This window comes from Suricata suricatta, chromosome 1 (assembly GCF_006229205.1).
Source record: "Suricata suricatta isolate VVHF042 chromosome 1, meerkat_22Aug2017_6uvM2_HiC, whole genome shotgun sequence".
NCBI classification, from domain to species: domain Eukaryota; kingdom Metazoa; phylum Chordata; class Mammalia; order Carnivora; family Herpestidae; genus Suricata; species Suricata suricatta.
Window position 1 is genome coordinate 120381151 of NC_043700.1, and position 20542 is coordinate 120401692.

The 20542-nt window shown below is 37.8% G+C and overlaps 1 protein-coding gene across 1 annotated transcript in view; it reads right to left on the bottom strand.

The window, feature by feature from the left end:
• The window catches only part of GRID2 (glutamate ionotropic receptor delta type subunit 2), a 1401829-nt gene that overhangs the window by 206852 nt on the left and 1174435 nt on the right, over positions 1 to 20542 (bottom strand). The window contains exon 13 of the mRNA XM_029943131.1: positions 11696 to 11891. Coding sequence (XP_029798991.1) covers positions 11696 to 11891 — 196 coding nt within the window. The remainder of the gene's footprint in view (positions 1 to 11695; positions 11892 to 20542) is intronic.

Here is a 20542-nt window from a genome sequence, read left to right on the forward strand (position 1 = left end):
AATAACAGTGGAACACCTGGCAAAACTGAGATTGTCCCAAGCTCTGCCTATGTCCTTCTACCTTTGTTTATTGGGTAGAAGCTGCTTCTCTTTTGGATATACTACATTGCATTTGGTCTCTTCAAATGGTAGCTATTTTTCTTGTCTACAGCATTCGTACTACTGGGGCTTGATCATGGGTAGGTATCCTCCTTGCCCCTAAAACCACCTCTAGAGCCTGATTCCAAAGTCCTCTCGCTTTGAAGCTCATGCTATCAGACTCTATTTATTATTTTTAATTTTTTTAATGTTTATTTTTAAGGGAGAGAGAGAAAGAGAGCAAGAGAGAAAGAGACCATGTGAGCAGGGAAGGGGCAGAGAGAGAAGGAGACAGAATCTGAAGTAGGCTGTCAGCACAGAGCCTGACATGGGGCTTGAACTCATAAACTGTGAGATCATGACCTGAGCTGAAGTCAGATGCTTAACTGACTGAGCCACCCAGGCACCCCAGACTATACTCATTCTCACTGCAGTCATCTATCAACTCCGTGACACTCCAATACTGCTCAAAGATTTTAAAATGTGGCTCTCTGTCACTCTATCTAGGTATTAAGCAGGATGTGTGGTAGCCTATGAACAAGTAATATATTGTATCATGTATCTTGAATGTATCATAGATAAGCTGCTATATAACGATTGCCACTTCAGATAGCTGTGAAATTAGGTGATTAACTAGTTGTTAGTTAACCTTCTAATTTCTGTATAAGTCTAATTACATGAAACAGAAGTTGGTGTTTTGATTTTTTACTTTGCTTCTCTGTTTTGAGTGTCATTGCAACTACTGTATTGTAAATGATGGAAAATAATTGCATATGTTAAAAAATGAAACTTTATAAAGTAAAAAATAAATAAAAATTTTAAATAAAAAAAAAGTTATGTGGGGTTATTCTTGGTGATCTGATTCTTCACATAGATATCCTTTCCCAGTACTTGGCTTCTTCTTCTTTGAGGATTCTGTCTTTCCTCCCACCTTAGCCACCCACTCTCACGTCACATCATTTACAATACTAGCACTCGCTTCATCATCTCAATTTCAACTGTGTCAGCTCTGAACCAACTTCATATTATTTCCATTCCTGTCCTTCTGGTTCATGGACTCCAGCAGTTCTTTAGTCCATCTAGACTAAGAATCCACCGTTCATGCCATCCTCCTGGCAACCTCAATCTCCTTGGGGAGATCACTTTCCTCTTACACAGCTGCGATTCCATGATTCATAATAATGATCATGTCTTTGCATATACTCTCAATTCCCTCACTCCATTGTTTTCTACCCTGCTTATGTGATAAACACCAATTTCGGTGAAATCTGTTCTCTGTAGACTTCATGTTTATGCTCAGGCAGCTGAAAATGGCTTAGAGAAATGCCCACAGTCATGCTGACTGGTTTTATTCTATTGTCATGATCACTATTGCAAAAGTGCCTTTAGTCTTTTCTAGGAATACTATTACATTTCACTAGCCTACAGTCCCTCCCAGCCTCTAGAACAACCACTCCTATCTTCTCTTTCTTCAAATCTCCAGAATCTTTATCCTACTGCTTACACTTTGGTGATGGGCCTGAGTTCCTAGTTCTCTGAATAAATACAAACAATAAAAAATGACTTTCCACATAATCCCGCCATTGTCTCTTCCAACCTATCTGCATGTAAGGCCATATGTTCTACCTTTTCTCTTCTTACTATGGATGGATTGTGTTCCTAAATATAAACCCTCCACTTGTGTACTGGATCTCATTACTTATCACCTACGCAGGACAGATCTCCAGCAGTTCTCCTGTCTCTCCTGCACCTTGAGTTTCTCCCTCTTTAGTGTATCATCCCATCAGTATACAGATAGTGTATACATCTTTTTTCATAAAAAAATTTTCTCAAATATCACATCCCACTCCAGGACCCTCTTCCCTATTACTCAGCATTTTCTTTTAGCAAAGCACCTCTAAAAAGTGCCTAGTTTAGGGGTGCCTGTGTAGCTCAGTTGGTTAAGCGTCTGACTTTGGCTCAGGTTGTGATCTCGCGGTTGTGGGTTCAAGCCCTGCAATGGGCTCTGTGCTGACACCTCAGAGCCTGAAGCCTACTTCGGATTCTGTCTCTCTCTCTCTCTCTCTATGCCCCCTCACCACTTGTAATCTGTCTGTTTCTGTCTCTCAAAAATAAATTTTTTTAAAAAGTACCTAGTTTAGGGGTTCCTGGGTGGCTCAGTCAGTTAAGTGTCCGACTCTTGATTTCAGCTCAGGTCACAATCTCATAGTTTGTGAGTTTGAGCCTAGTGTTGGGCCCTGCTCTGACAATATAGAACCTGCTCAGGATTCTATGTATCCCATTCTCTCTGTACCTCTCCTGTTCTCTCTCTCTTTCTCTGTCAAAATAAAGGAATAAACATTTTTTTTTAAATGCCTAGTCTAACAAAATGAATAAAGAAAAACAGAAGAACAAAATAATCCTGACTCTTAACAAATGGTTGGTTGCCAGAGGGAAAGTGGGTAGGGACAGGTGAGATAAATAAAAGGGATTAAGAGCCCACTTATCATGATGGGCACTATGTAGTGTATAAAATTGTCAAACCATTACATTGTCACCTGAAACTAATATAACACTGTATGGTCACCTGAAACTAATATAACACTGTACTTGATAAAAAATTAAAATAAAAAAGAAAGTAAATGAAAGTACCTAGTCTTGTAATCTCCACTGCCTTTCTTCTCATTCTTTTTCTCTTCAATAGAATTTTAATTCCTTCTCCTTTCCCTCTACCAGCTCTGCTCTTCTCAAGGTCACTAAAGACTCTTGTTGACAAATAAATCATTAATTCTCAGTTTTCATTATACTTGATCCTTGAGCCTCATTTGACAGACCGTTGATCATTCGAACTTTTAAAAAATTTTTTATAATGTTTTTATTTATTATTGAGACAGAGAGAAACAGCACATGAGTGGGGGAGGGGCAGAGAGAGAGAGAGAGAGAGGGAGACACAGAATCAGAAGCAGGCTCTAGGCTCTGAGCTGTCAGCACAGAGCCCGATGAGGGGCTTGGACTTATAAACCACGAGATCATGACCTGAGCTGAAGTCAGATGCTTAACCAACTGAGCCACCCAGATGCCCCTCATTTGAACTTCTTGAAATACTTTTTCATTTGGCTTCTAAACAACCACTTTTGATTTTTTTCCCTGCTTCCCTGGCTGATCCTTCCCTGACTCTGTTATACCCTTTTTAACTGTCTTATTTCTAAATACTAAATTGTCTCAGGGATTAGTCTGTACATAGCTTTCTTCTCTAGATAGACACACATCCTTAGTGATATCATCAAGTCTTATGACATTAAATACAGCCTCTATGTTAGTAATCTCCCATCTCCAGCTGGAACTTTCTCCTAAGCAGTCAGCTCATATATAGAAAGCAGCTTTCTCGGCATCTTTTCCTGGATAATTAATAAACATTTCATGTTAGCTGTCATGCTAAGGCAAATTCTCATTTGGCTTCTCGAATATACTCTTCCCATAGTTTTCTCAACCTCAATAAATGTCAACTTTATTCTTCCCACTACTTAGGCTAGTGACATTGGACTCATCTTTAACTCCTCTTTTTCATACCCCGCAATCAATCTTTTAGAAAATTTTGTCAGAGCTACCTTCAAAATATATTCAAACTGAGTAACTTCTCACCACTTCCACCATAACCACTCTGTTTAATCCACCATCATGTCTCACTTGGGTTGTGACAGTAGTCTCCTCTGTTTTTCCTTCTACCCTTGACGTCTCCTATCTTCCACATAGAACCTTGGGTGGACCTCTTTGTAAGTCAGATCATGTCACTCTTCTGCTCACAACCCTTCCTGGATTTCCTGTCTCAAAATTATTCAAAATCAAAGTAGTTATTTTTATTTTAAATTTTTAAAGATGTTTTTTATTTATTTTTGAGATACAGAGACAGGGGAGGATCAGAGAGAGAGGGAGACACAGAATCTGAAGCAGGCTCCAGGCTCTGAGCTACCTGTCAGCACAGAGCCTAATGTGGGTCTCGAATCCACAAACTGTGAGATCATGACCTGAGCCAAAGCTGGATGCTTAACCAACTGAGCCACCCAGATGCCCAAAATCAAAGTAGTTTAAATGGCTCCAAAGTATTCTATCAGTGATTCTATCAGTATTCTAACCTTTATTGTGAATCAGAATCACCTGAAAGGATTTTAGATATTCAGATGCCTTCCATTCCCTAATTAAGATACAATGGGCAAAAGGGGTTGAAAAGTACAAACTTCCAGTTATAAATAAGTCATGAGGATGTAATGTACAGCATGGTGATATAATTAATAATCCTGTATTGCATATGTAGCAGTTGCTAGGAGACTAGATCTTAAAACTTCTTATCACAAAAAGAAAATTTGTAACAACGGTGATGGATGTTAACTTATTGTGGTGATCATTTTGCAATATACATAAACATAGAATCATGTCGTATGCCCGAAACATAATGTTATATGTTCATTATATCTCAAAAAAAAAAAAAGAAGATACAGTTGGAACTTTAGTGGGGCCCAAGCTTTGACATTTTTAGGCCACCATCCAGCCTTACTCCTGCTCTGGTCTTACTCCCTACCCTCTCCCCTGCACACCCTATCTGCCACCCTGCCTCCATGCACCCTTCTCCAGCCACATTGGTCTTGACATTTCTCTCCATCATGCCAAGCTAATTTCTGCCACAGGAAGCTTGCAGTAATATTCCTTCTGCCCGGAGTACTTTCTGTCCTCACTGTCTCCCCACTATCTTTATGGTATACCCTGTCCTCTTTAGGGTCTCTACTCAAATGTCACTTTCTCAGAGATGACTTCTGAAACCACTTTATATGTGATGGCAAACATCTCTCTTCCTCCCCTGCTTTCTTTCATTCTTACCTTTCTAATTTTTCTTCATAGCACATGCTTATGTGATTATCTATATTTTCTCCCCACCACAAAATAATCTTCACTGGGATAGGGACTTTGCTTGTTCTGTTTAATTCCCCATGCCCTGAACAGGGCCTGGTCACTGAACAGGGTGTGAATGAATTAAAAAAAACGACATGTTCAATCCACCCAGTTTTGTCAGCCATAGGTAAATAAAGATGGTAGGCTTACCTCACCATTTCATAGAGTCTAGAATTTGTCTTTCTACTCCAGTCCTCAAAAGTCCTTGATAGTGGCCCATTTGACATCACCAATCTTTTGTCTTGGCTTTCATTTCAATACTCCAATTTTCCAGCTGGCACTAGAGCTGGGTCCTGAGCCTGCTGGTTTTGCTCTATACCTGGATCTTCTCAGTTTCCCTTTCCCTCTACTGCTCCAGGACTTGTGTGGACTAATTAGCCTTGCAAATTGATGCTATCTTTCTGATTGAAGACTGCTGCTGACAACACCAACCCTTACTTCCCTGTTGCCATAGTATCCATCAGATTTTTATATCCTCTTTGAATTATGTAGTCTGAGGTATTATGCAGTTACCATTAGGATCCTCTGGCTAGGACAGGATTTTAATCCTACTAATTTTGATTTTCTTTTCTTACTGAGTAGTCTTCATTGCTAAGAGGTTTTAGAACAATTTGTTCTTCACCACCTGAGTTTAATAGGTCATCAGGGAATAAACATTGCTTTCTAAGTGACTTCTCTCTTAGTACTAACTACATTCACATCCTTCATTTCTAGTCAGATCTTTATTTGTGATTTGCCAAAATATGAATTATATCACTTTACTCTTCTTTTTTAAACATTTATTTATTTTGAGAGAGAGAGAGAGAGAGAGAGAGGGAGGGAGAAAGAGAGAGAGAGAGAGAGAGAGAGAGAGAGAGAGAGAGAGAGAATGAAGATGAGCATGAGCAGGGGGGGAGGGGTAGAAAGAGAGGGAGAGGGAGAATCCAAAGCAGGCTTCATATTGTCAGTGCAGAGCCTAATGCAGGATTTGATCGCATCAACCATGAAATCACGATCGAAGTTAAAATCAAGAGGTGACAGTTAACCTACTGAGTCATCCAGAACTCCTATCATGTTACTTTTCTGTTCAAAACCTTCCTAAGTTTCATATCTCCCATGGAGCAAAAGCGCATTTAATTTTTTAAATGTTTATTTTTGAGAGAGAGCGAGTGACAGAGCATGAGTAGGGGAGGGGCAGAGTGAGATGTAGACACAGAATCCGAAGCAGGCTCCATGCTCTGAACTGTCAGCACAGAGCCTGATGCCAGGCTTGAACGCACAAGCTGTGAGATCATGATCTGATCCAAAGTCAGACATTTAATCAACTGAGCCAATCAGGAGCCCTGTAAAAGCCCATTTAGAATGTTCTATATGTTCTATATAGCCCTGTATTAGCATTTCAGACATTAGCATGCCTGTGAATCACCTGGGAATCTTCTTAGACTGACGTTTACCTTCAGAATGGCTGAATCTGAAGGGGCTCAGGAGTCTGCATGTCTAACAAGCTCTTAAGTGTTGCTGATGTTGCTTGTTCATTGGAGTATGCTGTGAGTAACAAGACTGTATATGGTATACCTTCTCCCCTACCACCTGTCCCTCTACTTCTCTGCCTTTGTTATACTTCTGATATTATACTTTATTTCTGGCATATGAGACTCCTTCATAGTCTTAGAACATCCAGGAATGTGTCCACCTCAGGGCCTTGTCACTGGCTGGCCCTCCATCTGAAAACATGTCACCCAGATAAACACCTCTCTGTCTCTCTCCCACCTGCTTCAAGTCTTTATTCCAATTCCATATTTTAATTTTTTCTTTATTTTTAAATTTTTTTTGAGAGAAAGTGAGGGAGAGGGGCAGAAGAAGAGAGAGAATCTTAAGCAGGCTCCATCCTGAACATGAGGTGAGGCTGGGATCATGATCTGAGTTGAAATCAAGAGTAGGGCACTCAGCCGACTGAGCCACCCAGGTACCATCCCCCCTTGTCATTTTCTTAGTGAAGACTTCCCTGCACATCTGATCTAAGGAGGCAGACCATCTCCTTCTTGCCCTGCATTTCCCTCTCCTATGTTTTCTCCTTAACACATCACTACTGAAATACAACACATTTTATTTGTTTATTGTCTGCCTCCTCCACCAGAATATGAACTCTAGAGAGACATTTTGTATTTATTTATGTTCACTCCAGTGACCAAAATACTGGTTGATACATAGAAGTTGCTCAATAAATAATTGTTGAATGAATGCACTAAAATTTTCAGTTATATTTTTCATTTACATTTTTTCTACTTATGCAAAAAGTCCTGGGAAGAGGAAGATGGAGACAAATTTGTTCCATTTTAATTAGGCTAAGCCAATACAGGTGAATGTCTCCCCAAAATAGCAGATCAGAACTCATTTACTTAATCCTCATTTACACAGCTTTCTTTGGTATGAGCAGAAAGATGTTAGAAGAGATCACGTTCTACCTTCAAGTGAGAGAAACTTAATGAGACTAGTAGCACAATTAAGAAAAAACACAAGCTGAGACATTAGTTGTATCTATTTAAAGTTATAATTAGGATTATTTGCACAATGATGCAGGCTTTCCTGGAAGGCAGTTACTATATATATGAATTTCTGTCAAAGATGCTATAGAAGAAGTTTGGCCTGTTGTGGAAAATTGACCTGGAAGACCTTTTTTTCTTTAATGTTTTGTTTATTTTTGAGAGAGAGACAGCATGAGCAGGGGAGGGTCAGAGGGGGGGGGGGAGACACAGAATCTGAAGACAGGCTCCAGGCTCTGAGCTAGCTGTTAGCCCAGAGCCTGATGTAGGGCTTGAACCCACAAGCCGTGAGATCATGACCTGAACCGAAGTCAGACACTTAACTGACTGAGCCACCCAGGGGCCCCTGACCTAGAAGATATTTATGGTCTTTTCTGCATGAACAAATTAGAAACTGATGACCAAGAAGAGGAAGCTGCTGTGTGGGATGTGCAAGACCAGCTGCTCAAGGAAGAATCCATGACCACATTTCATGTGTCTTAGTTCTCAGTCTTATAAGCTCCCAAAGAACTTTAGCAGGTGTGAAGGTTATTGCTTTTGGTTGGTTGGTTCTGTGTTTTAAGAGAAGCTGGCCAAGACCTAGCAAACTGAACCAAAAGACATCTTACTGTTATTACCTATTTTCTGTTTAATCGATTTTCAGCTGCCTCTGATGTTGGTTGAAAGAATATATACAAAAGTAAAGTTTACTTTGGTATTTTCTATTATGAATTCATAAGGAGATTTTTCACTACTTCTCTAATAAATCAGAAAATGGAATAAATATGGCATGATACTAGGTGACACGATTTGCAATTTTAAACTCATAAACTCTATCAGTAGACTATCAAAGAATAGAAATTGTTCTTCTCTACTTCTTTCATTCATTATCCTTTTCATTATGGTACAATTTTAACTTAACCTTAGGAGATATTAAATAACAAAGCTTTGTAGTTATAAATTAGTCACATTTACATCCTCCCAGGTAATCTTAAGGATCATTTTATGAGTTCAATGCTCTAATCATACTACTTATTGATGCTTCTAAATATATAGGTAGTTTTTAAATAATTAAAAAAGGACATATGAAGTAGCAATTCTTATCAACATGATGAAAATCCTGGGGCCCAGAGATTTTTAAGTAACTAGCTACATTTACACATTGTAGTTTAAAAAATAAACCGTATTCAAACCCAGGTTGACATTCCTGCAAAGTACAGGCTTTTAATTCCCACACTGTGATCATTGTACAGATCAAGAAAGTGAGTCTTAGAGAAGCCAAGGTTATACACCTAAGAACTGAAAAAACCAGGAAAGAAAAACAGATGCATTTTTTTTTCTAGGAACAGGGTTCCATGAAGATCATAATAGGTTTTTTTATTTTTATGTAAAACTTTCAATAACAGAGTTAGAAACACTAACCCAAGTTGAAAGGTGATGGAATGGCTACATATGTAAAGAAAAATAAATGGCAAAGTCTAAAAAATAACTGACCCATATACTCAACACAGGATGCAAAACTATCAATAGCCTAGTCTAAAACATTTTTATTTCCCAGCATTTCTGACTGAAATTTTCTCAGTGTGGATATTTATACTTTCTTTTTACATATATACAACAGTCAAATTAAATTCTATATGGCTAAAAGACATAAAGGTTAAAAAGAAAAAAGAAACAGGAGACAATTCTGAAGACTCTGGAAAACGTATATGTATATCAGTCTTATAAGCTCCCAATGAACTTTAGCAGGTGTGAAGGTTAAAGTCATGACCATTTATAGCTTCTATGTGCCATTTGATATCTTATAACTTTATGACTTATTTTTTTATTTTTGAAATTCCATGATATGGGAAGTGTACCCAGTTTGTATTATTACAAAAAATGGAAGGTATATGGGCTGTGTGTGTGTGAGCGCACACATGAGATAGAGAGAGAGAGAGAGAGAGAGAGAGAGAGAGAGAGAGAGAGAGAGATGGAGAGAGTAAGAACATAAGAATAAAACAAGGCCTTGTCTACATGTATCCACTTAACTGGCTACCTCTGAAATTTATGAGTCTCTTATGGTCTCACTATTTGCACTCTTTGCATACTCTTACCCAATCCGCATACATCAGCTATAGAGACCTTCTTGAAAGGTAATAATGAATCACAACATTCCTCTCTTTTAGTAGTATTTTTCCCCATCCAAATAAAATCCAAATCCTAACTAAGGGCAACATGGTGCTTCACGATGTATCCCCTGTTACTAATCTCCTTCCATGTTCTCTCATTTGACACGTTTCAGTTCATGTTGATTTTAAACTGGCTTCTTGAATGTCCCCTCAGGATTTTGCCTAGGCCTTGCCCACCTCTCTTCTATGTCAACAGTTCCTGATCAGGCAAGTTATCACTAATATTTTATCTCCTTAGGGGACTATACTTGGTCACTCTTCTTCAGGTAGATGTTCTCTTTAATTTCTACAAGAGCACCCATGTGTTTTCCAGCATTAAACATAATTTAAATCATTTTATTTGATCATGTATTTTACTTTTCTTTTCTATCTCTCTCATCAGACTCTGTATTTCACAGACCCCGTGATCATCTCTCTGTGGTGGAGTTATTCTCAGCTCCTAGGTCAGTGCTTGGTACTTGATTGTTACTTACCAAATACTGTATGAAAAAAATGAATAAATAAATGATGAGTGAGCAAATACATATTTTTAAAAAGATTTTTGAGTATCTGTATGTCTGCTTGGAGAAAAAAGTGAATTTTATTGGAAATGATATGGTAAAGAAAGACGTTGTAAAGTGAGGAGAGCTTTGGCTTCTAAAATAGAATAGAAATAGAAACCATGAATATAATCATCCTCAAGAAAACAAAATTCTTCTTAACAATAATGGCATGAAGAAAAGCAACTCTCCTAAAAACCGCTTAGCATTCTTATTCTGAGGTTTAAATTCATTCATATCCTATGTGTATCTAGTAAATCCTAAAATATCTACCCTCCCGTTTTCCCCAGACAACATATAGGTCCACTCACTCACTCATTCTCACCCACCCTCCACATCCTCCTGGTAATTGCTGAACTTCTAGAAGCCAGTGGATTTTAGGATTAATACTTGGGTCCAGGGAAAGGACCTTAACATAACAAGGGTGAAGGAGTTAGAGGCCATTGCTAACATTTCAAGGACATTCACATCCTAATGCATCATTAGTACTTGGAAAGAGGTTTATATCAGCATCATTAGCTTTTAAAATAATGACATCGACTAGGCTCACTCTAGGGAAGCATAATATTAGCAGCAGCAGATAAAGGACATCATATGAAAAGGCACAATATAATGCTAGAACCTGTGGCAGAATATTTTCTACAGTCATCACAACATTCTCCATCAAGAAACTCAGACATGGGGTCCAAATTATTCTGCTGTGGAAGGTTACAGAGAAAAAGTGTATACCATCCTTGTTCCTGTAACTGACATTTATTCATTCATTCATCTCACAATTATTTACTGAATGTCAACCACTGTGATTTTCACTGTGCTAGCCACTGGGATAATTTTAAACAATAATCATTCAGTCCTTTCATGCAGATTGATGGGGCTTAAGGAAGAAAAAATTACTTCGGTATATGTGTTTATAAACCACAGCCCAGAATAAAAACTAGCTTCATGTTTTACACAAAGGACTGCTTCCTAACCTTTTTTCCCCCTGCTAAAATACTTCTCAATGATGGTTAAAGTAAGATATAAAGATTTTTACTTTTGAAATAGAAACAGACATTGTAGAAACCTTATTTATTGACAAGATTAACTTTTACCCACCACATAATCATACGTAAAGACAAGGTTTTCATCTAAAAACAAATGCAGGGTAGGCAGTACCCCAAGGTCATTTGAAAGAACTGGATAACCTTAATGATATTTGGAATGGGAATTGTAAAACCTTTTTCAGTCTTCATGTCCTGGCTTATGTCTTCTAGCTGGAGACAAATCCAGTAGACACAGCACAGAAGACTTTGAATTCCCTCTGCTTAAGCAATGTGTCAACTCAAACTCTTCTTTAGATCAATAGCAGGTATAATTTGACTGAAAACTCTATGTTGAAGTTAAATTTTTTTTTTTAAAAAAGAGAAATAAACCAATCTCAATGTAGCAATTTCAATATGGGAGACAAAATAGTGGACTCTGAATGAAGAACTATGACCAGTACCTTTTGAATGCCTGCTTGGGATTCCAGAACGTTATTCTCTGATCCATTGCTTCTGTTGATCATCCGCCACATTTGGGAATACATACTGTCCCTTTCAAAAGGATTCATTCCCTTCATCCGGACATGTTCATATACTGCAGAGTCCAGAACTGTGCCGTAAGGGATGTCTGTTTGCTTGGAAAGGTCCTGGAGAGATCTTCATTATTAGGAGAGAAGAGAGACACAAGAAAGAGTACTGAACACTTTCAACTGAAAATAAAGTTATAGAGAGCAGAGAATAATATATTTAAGTATAGATGTTAGATTGCTTTTCTTATTTTGTGGTTTCTTAATATTAAAATGTAACATATAAGGAGAATGCTGTTAGGGTGTATGACACTTCCAAGAATCATTAGAAGACCAAATCATTACTAAAAGAAAAACGAAAATTTCTAATGGTAAGGCAATGCTTTTTTGTGTGTGTGAACTTCACTGTGAAAAGAACAAAAACAAAACTAGATAATCATATAATCATTTAGTTTTTAAAAAATTCAATATGTTATAAGCCTTAAGCTTATGTTCTTTTAGGTGGCAATGCTTAAATATTTTTATAAAATAATTACATTTTGCATAAACAGCTTTTTTTGAGGTCAAACGTATACTTAAAAATTAGTATTGATGATAGTCACTATTTAACAAGTGGTGATTCCATACATGCAACACCTGAAATACATTATTCTCATAGGAATGTCCCATTTTCAGAAATATTTCACCCATTTGATAGATGAGAAAACAGAGTAGAAGAGTACAAAAAACTTGCTCAGTGTGGCACAGTCAGTGAGGGATCAGTCAGGTTACAGATGTAGATCTGACTGGCTTCAAAGGCTAGAGTATTTGTACTGCAAGATCTTGCCTCTTATTTCTGTATTTCTCTTGCTGTATTGGCTTTAAGATTGTGTGTGTGCATGCAAGTGCCCGACCTTGTGTGCGTGTGTGCGTGTGTGTGAGAGAGAGAGAGTTCTATTTGTACTCAAATAGAGTAAAATTCATGATTTTATATAGCTAAATATACTTTCAGCTTCCTTTTTTTTTTTTTTGCAGAATGATGCTCAGGATTTTCAAATCAATCTCTATGTTATAGATAGAATCTGTTTGTCCTTGGTTGTTCATCTCTCAATTGGTGGTCAGTTTCCTCACGTATCAAGTTTCTGAGCCACACTGTACTTTCTAACTTGGAGAACCAATTACTGTTCCACTGAACTCATTGAATTTGTGTAGGTGCTCAACTCTACTGACTGAGTTTTAGGAACAAGTGTGTCTTCGGCATTCTGTTCAAAAGTAGACACCGGAATATTCAGACTCACTAACCTCTGAGAATGGCAGCAGGTGCTTTGGAACACTACACCATATTTTGAATAAGAATACTCACAGCCCTTCACAAACACGGGTCATGAATCTCATGTTATGTGTACCTCTGACCTTTTGGTCTGTTTCTAGATGGAGTTTGCTAACCATTTCCTGGGGGCCTTTGCAAACAACACTAGCATTGGGCAAGGGTATTGAGAATACTCTTGCAGGTCACCAGTTTCCATCATGTGCAAAACTGCGTTCCAAACAATAAATTAGGGGCTGTGCTTGCTAGAAGAGGATTTGTGCCAATTTCTAATGATAACTTTCAGCAAAATTTGATCTAAGTTTTATTGAGTTTTAGGGTGTTGATGTGTATTTTTACTCTGTGGAAACTACCATGATAATTCCTATTTGTTCCTATACGTCTGCTGCATGAAAAGATGCATTTAAAAATCACTATTCCCAAGTAAAAATTTGCTGGAATATTCTACAACTATTAAACTAATTCTACCACTTGTAAAAAGATAGTGTAACAGTATAAATTATAATTGAAGCAATAGTGGAAATAAAAGTGAGCTACACATAGCCAGGATGCAAGCTAATACCAGAGTGACAGGGCGTTTGCTCCTGGGACACGACATGCTTATCTTGTTAACAGTATAGCAATAAGAACTTTATTTACAAATATAGTTGGCTTCTCATTTACTGCTTTTTCCAGTAGTAGGTGTGAAACTACTCGAAACATTAACATTTTAACATATTTCCCACTGTTTAGTGGAGGATGCTCTGAAGTGGTAACACAAGGAAAAATGAAACATTATCAATACAGGTTATAAAAGCAGGCCTCAGTTGTTCAATATCTAGAAATACAAGGGCCTATGCTAGGTAAATTTACAAAGCTTGAACCTTCTAGAACCAAAGTCTCATGGCTGAAGGACATGCCATGGTTCATCAGAGACCCTCCTAGGATAGGATTGGACACTTGCTCCTTAGAAGATTTAGCAATCAATTTCTCTTAAAACTCTCAGAAGTCTCCAATTTGGTGGTGGTAAGATCATAATCTAGGGCTCAAATTTTATATGCTTATACTCAAATATATAACATATTTGCCCAAACAGTCATACCAGTAAAATACTTTTAAACAAATGAATACTCCCTCTTAGCTTTCCATCAAAAGAAAATTAAAATAAAATGTTGGGATCATTAATATAACCAGGTTCCTGTGTCATAACATCACCTTAAATATAAGATTTACAACTTGAATATCAAATTGTAATGCAAACAATATTGTTGGTGAAACTGATTTGTACACAAAAATTTTAATGGAATATCTCAATCTATTGCCTATGTGAAATTCCTGATGTCAGAGAAAAGCATTTTATTTTCAACATTCTTCAAATTTAGAATAGCAGAGCATTTTGCAACTTAGAACAAAGGCATGTTCCCTCTAGCTTCATTTCTGATATAAAGTTCAGCTTATAAATTTGCCTTGAGATATGCTTGCAATAAAAATTACAGCTTGTCTGATTCAGCATCATTCCACTAGAGTATACTGAGATAGCACCGAAGGTGACAAAAATAAAGTGAAGCAAAATGCAGTGAGCACAAACAGCTTATTACAGAAAGTGAAGGCTTTTTAGGAGCCCAACACAGAAAGAGAGGACCCGTTATACGTCGTCATTTTGTTATTTTCATGTTAGTAAGATTTTAGAGCAATATCAGCAGAAATGGTATGGCCTATAGTATGAGATCCTAAAAGAAATTATTCCAAAAGTGCTAGAATAACTGGTAACCCTCAAAAATTATATCTGAAGTTCAACATCTGAGTGGATTTAGATAGTCCAAATCTTTGTTTTCTTTTTTCTTCCAAATCCTTGTTTTAAAATGCAAAACAATTCTAAAATAATAAGTTAATATAAATATATTCACCATGGCCAATATATAAATTAATTAACCATAGCAAATATTGTCATTTCTTTTTTAACCATTGGCAATTCTTACCTAGGCCACAGAATAAATGGGAAAATCCAGAGCATTCTAGAAAAGCATTAACTTGGGATATATTCATACAAACATATTTCATTTCTCCACTTAATCTCACAAAACTCACATGTACCCACATAAAACTCAGCAAATGATCACTCTGCAAATCTATTATAGATGAATCCTCCTCTTCCAACCCCACACCCCCACTCATGCACACAGAATTAAAAAAAAATATGAGTCTATAGTGGTGAATAGGCTATAAGTGGTGAATAATATGAGAAAACGAATGATTTGCCATATAATTGCTTTGTTTTCCCAACATCTATTTGAAATTCTACTTTTATTCCTTGTACTGGTGTCCTATACCACTAGCAACCCATGGGTACTAAAGAATCACGAGAGCCGATAGGTAAGTGACATTTAGTTATTTGCATGAACATTACATATACTGAGAAACTATAATTTAGGATTCTTTTGGGAAGTAAATTTTAGGAATTTGGGTGGATGTAGGCTGATTGCAAACTCCATGAAAAAAATAAACACTTAAAAACACTTCAAGCATAGAAAATTAATTTTAATACATGTGATCCTCTGATATTAGTGATAGCAGTAACTTTGACATTGGGTAAGTTAGATTTTTTTTCTAAATTTTTTCTTTAATGTTTATTTATTTTTGAGAGACAGAGAGAGAGAGACAGAGGGTGAGCAGGAGAGGGGCAGAGCGAGAGGGAGACAGCATGTGAAGCAGGCTCCCGGCTCTGAGTTGTCAGCACAGAGCCAGATGTGGCATTCAAACTCACTAACTGTGAGATCATGACCTGAGCCATAATCTGATGCTTAACCGACTAAGCCAGCCAGGCACCCCAAGATAAGTTAGACTTTAAAGTCAAGCAGATAGATTATTTGTGTGTCGTATGATGTTAGGTACCCCTATTAACTGGAATTTCCTTATCTATAAAGGGAGGGAATACAAATGTCTACGGGTGTTGATAAGAGGATTTGTCATATAGCACTCAGGGCACCTACTGTTTTATATGTAGGTTATTATTATTATAAGGATTCATCTCCTAATAATGCCCTATTTAATAACTTCTAATGATTTTGGTGTGTGGCAGGATGGCTCCATTATAAATATTGTTGATGAGCAGATTCATGAATTGGGGTCAAATTGAAGACTCATTTTCTTTCCAGGTATGAGATGTTATAAACCTATGATATTAAATGGCCATAATTTTGTGCTACTACTCATTTATATTTCTAAAATTGTCAACTAGATTAAATGTAATGCCTATCCCCTTGCAGTGAACATTCACTCATATTTTTCACCTATTTTCCTTTTAACAAGGAAATAGATCTTACCCATATAAACTTTAAAATAACACTCCTAAATCTCTCTTTTCCATCTCCATTTTCTTTCTTATTTTTAAACATTTGAGCTTGGCTTTGTGGAATGCTCACCAACAAATGGCTGCCAGCTCTAGCTCTGGGGAATTGTAAGTCTAATCTCATTTTTAATGGAATGGAACAAGTCAACTTAAGTTATCACATCAGAAGGGATTTTTCTTTAGGGGAAGAGAAATGGAACATGGTTGATAGGATAGGTGCTAGAGGCTTCAGGCAAAGGGGCTGACGGTGGAGGCAGACAAACAAGCGGGGATATATTAAAAGTGTTTACCAACTCAGTTCAGGTTTTTTTTCTCCGACATTCCCTCCCCAAGTTCTTCCTCTGGATGTTGATTTCAGCACCCACCAAAGGAGAAGATATTATTGCAGCTCTAGGAGCCTACTGCTGTTCATTGGGTGCAGCAGCTGAAAGCTTTGTAAGTGCAGAGGCAGGTTTTCAAGCAAAAAAACACACAAAACAACAATAGCAACAACAAAAAAAACCAAAAACAAAAAAGAAACCCAAAAAACAAAAACCCAACAACAACAAAATGCTCCAAGATTTAAAACTCAAAAGAACAACTAATATGCCAAATAGAGGTCCACTGGACTGAAAATTAGTGTCACTAAGACCCAAGAAAAAGAGACAAGTGTTGAAAAATGAAAAATGGGTTAAGTGCTCAGGTAAGGTAGGCCTGCTACAGCCAACAACCAGCAGTAGGCAACCTCTTACTTTCTACAAACCTGCGTTTTGAAGATGTAATGATTTGAGTTTCAATCCTTGGACAAGTTATTTAATCTTCTCTAAACTGCAATCCATTTCTCTACTAAGTAGGGAAAATAATAATTTTGTAATAATATAGTTTAACGTTTGATACAGCTATTGATATAAGACACTTACTTTAGTACTTAACACTCTATGAGTGCTCCATTACTGATAGTTGCAATTATTAATTTTATTACTATTATTACTATTACTTCATTCTCTGTTATGATTTTTGGAATTGCCACTTCCTTATTTTTCCCATCAATTAAATTCTTTCAGATTCCTCACCTGTGGCCTTTCTGTCTCTTACCCTGTCTAATATCTCATGAAGTTTTATACATTTTGACTTTCTGAATCTTACAGATCTGTCACTACATTTGTCCTCTCATTGCTAACACTAATTGTTTTCACTTATAGAATTATTTCTAAGCATTTTCCTTATGTCTACTCTCATCCACCTCTAATTCATTCCTCATGCCACAGCTAAAGTATGATCCTATTTCTGTTTTATTTAAATATTTCTTATGTACCTCCTGCCCTAGAAGATAGCTCCAGGGGAGAAGCCAAGATGGTGGAGAAGTAGGGGATCCATACTTCCTGCCCGCCTCTCTCAAACTAAGGGCTGAAGCCAAAGAACTCTGAACTTCAAGAGTCTGGGAGGAAAGGAGATGGAGTTTACTAGGAAGATAGCCTCATAGGTGTGTGATTGCGAACTAGGGGAGATAAAAATGGGCCTGGACATGGAGGCATGGAGGGGAGGGATCCCCTTCTGCAGAGAGACAAAAGGAAGGGAAAGAGTGGTTGGGGAAACGTAGGACTGTATATCTGGACAAGAGAAAACTTGGCCTGGGATGGAGAGTTATCCTACCCTATACCCCGTGCTGGAGGACAAAAGTTCCCTCTGGTTTAGGTGTTACCCCAGGGGCATAGTCGGCATTAGGAGGAACCCATCCTGAAGTGCCTGGCTCATGGGATTACACTTTGGTCGTTATCATTAATCCACATGGAGTGAGTGCTCAGAACGTGGGTGGCAGGGCCACCTTGGCCTACCTTGTCAGTGCTGGTGACACAGTACAAATGGATCCATAGGAGTGATTTGGGACACTTGGTTAGAGGAAAAGGGACTGGCGGGTTTCCATTTTTCTCCCCACCAAGGAGGGACCTCAGGGATTTCCCTGAGGGACCCACAAGGGAGGCAGGACCCATCTACAACAAACGATGCCCATCTGCACTGAGTAGCTGCTGGGAACCAGTAGATGCTGAAGAAACAGATGGCCCCTCCTGCAAGACCAGCATCACTGCATTGCCGTGATTAACTCTAGATCAATTCTTGCTATTCAGATATATTCTCCCTTTTCTCATTCTTATCTCTTTCCTCTTCTGGGCTGGTTATTCTGGTTACAGTTTGCTTAAACAGACATATTTAATCCATCCTCTTGATGCATGTTCCACACCTCCTTCTTTACCTTCCTTTCTCTCTTTCTGGAATAATCAGACATTATAGTCTCTCTGGGTAACATTATCTTCATATCTTTCTCCTCGCTTCCTGTGGTATTCTCCTTTGTCTCTCTCTGGATTAAGCCTGTTAGTCTCTCTGCCTGGTCAATATTCATTTTCTCTTTCTTCCCATCTGTCATTTCTCTTTTGTATATGCTCTTCCTTCAACACTGCCTCCACCCTGCTCTTTATTTGTATCTGGGATTTCTGGTTTTATGCTTTTAGACTATCCTTTTTTTTCACTTTTTTGTCAGTTTGCTTGTTTGTTTTATTTGTTTGTGCATTTCAATTTTTTTCCCCTTGTTTGTTTGTCAGTCAGTTTTCCTTTCCAGGGTTACTTCAAGGAACAACCTGAAGCACACATGGTGGGGGTCCAAAACATTACTATGAGTAGGGGAATAAAATAGCCAAAGTTGCAACATGTGAGACCAAGGGACACCCTTAAAAGAACAATTACTGAACAGACAGGCTCTGGACAGTGCATGAGCACCTTTTAATACAGCAGTACTTGCAGGTGCAGACCATATAGCAAGCTTTTAAAACTTACAAGAGACAGAAAGCTAGCCAACATGATAAAACGGAAGAATTCTCCTCAAAAGAAATTCCAAGAAGAAGGGACAGCTAAAGAATTGGTCAAAACAGATATAAGCAATGTAACTGACCAAGAATTTAGAACAATAGTCATAAAATTAATTGCAGGGCTTGAAAAAGGCATAGAAGACAGCAGAGATGATATTGCTGAAAAGATCATGGATTTTTTTTTATAGGAATGGTTTTTTTTTACTGTTTTTATTTATTTTAGAGAGAGAGAGACAGCGTGAGCAGGGGAGGGTCAGAGAGAGAAGGAGACACAGAATCTGAAGACAGGCTCCAGGCTCTGAGCTAGCTGTCAGCACAGAGCCTGACATGGGACTCGAACCCGTGAACCGTGAGATCATGACCTGAGCTGAAGTCAGATGCTTAACCAACTGAGCCACCCAGGTGCCCCAAGATCATGGATCTTAAAAATAGTTATGATGAATTAAAAACTGAGATGCATAATAAAATGGAGGCAGCCACTGCACAGATTGAAGAGGCAGAGAGGAGAATAAATGAATTAGAAGACACAATTATAGAAAATGAAGAAGCTGAGAAAAGAAAGATAAATTAATTTAGGAGCACAAAATGAGAATTTGAGAACTGAATGATGCAATCCAATGGAACAATATCTGTATCATAAGAATTCCATAAGAAGAAGAAGAAGAGAGAGAAAGGGGCTGAAGAGGTACTTGAACAAATTATAGCCAAGAACTTCCCCAATTTGGGGAAGGAAAAAGCCATTGAAATCCAAGAGGCACAGAGAACTCCCTCAGACATAACTTGAATCGATCTTCTGCATAATATATCATAGTGAAACTGGCAAAATATAAGGCTAAAGAGAGAATTCTGAAGCCAGCTAAGGACAAAAGGGCCTTAACATACAAAGGTAGACACATAAGGGTAGTATCAGACCTATCTACTGAAACTTGGCAGGCCAGAAAGGAATGGCAGGAAATCTTCAATATGATGAACAGGAAAAATATGCAGTCACAAATCCTTTATCCAGCAAGCCTGTCATTCAGAATAGAAGGAGAGATAAAGATTTTCACAAACAAACAAAAATTGAAGGAATTCATCACCACTAAACCAGACTTACAAGAAATCTGAAGGGGGCCTCTATGAGGGAAACATTGCAAGGAACACAAGATACCAGAGACACCACTACAAGCATGAATCCTACAGTGAATACAATGACTCTAAACCAATATTTTTCAATAATAACAGTGAATATAAATAGACTAAATACTTTAATCAAATGACACATGGTATCAGAATTAATAAAAACAACAACAACAACAACAACAACA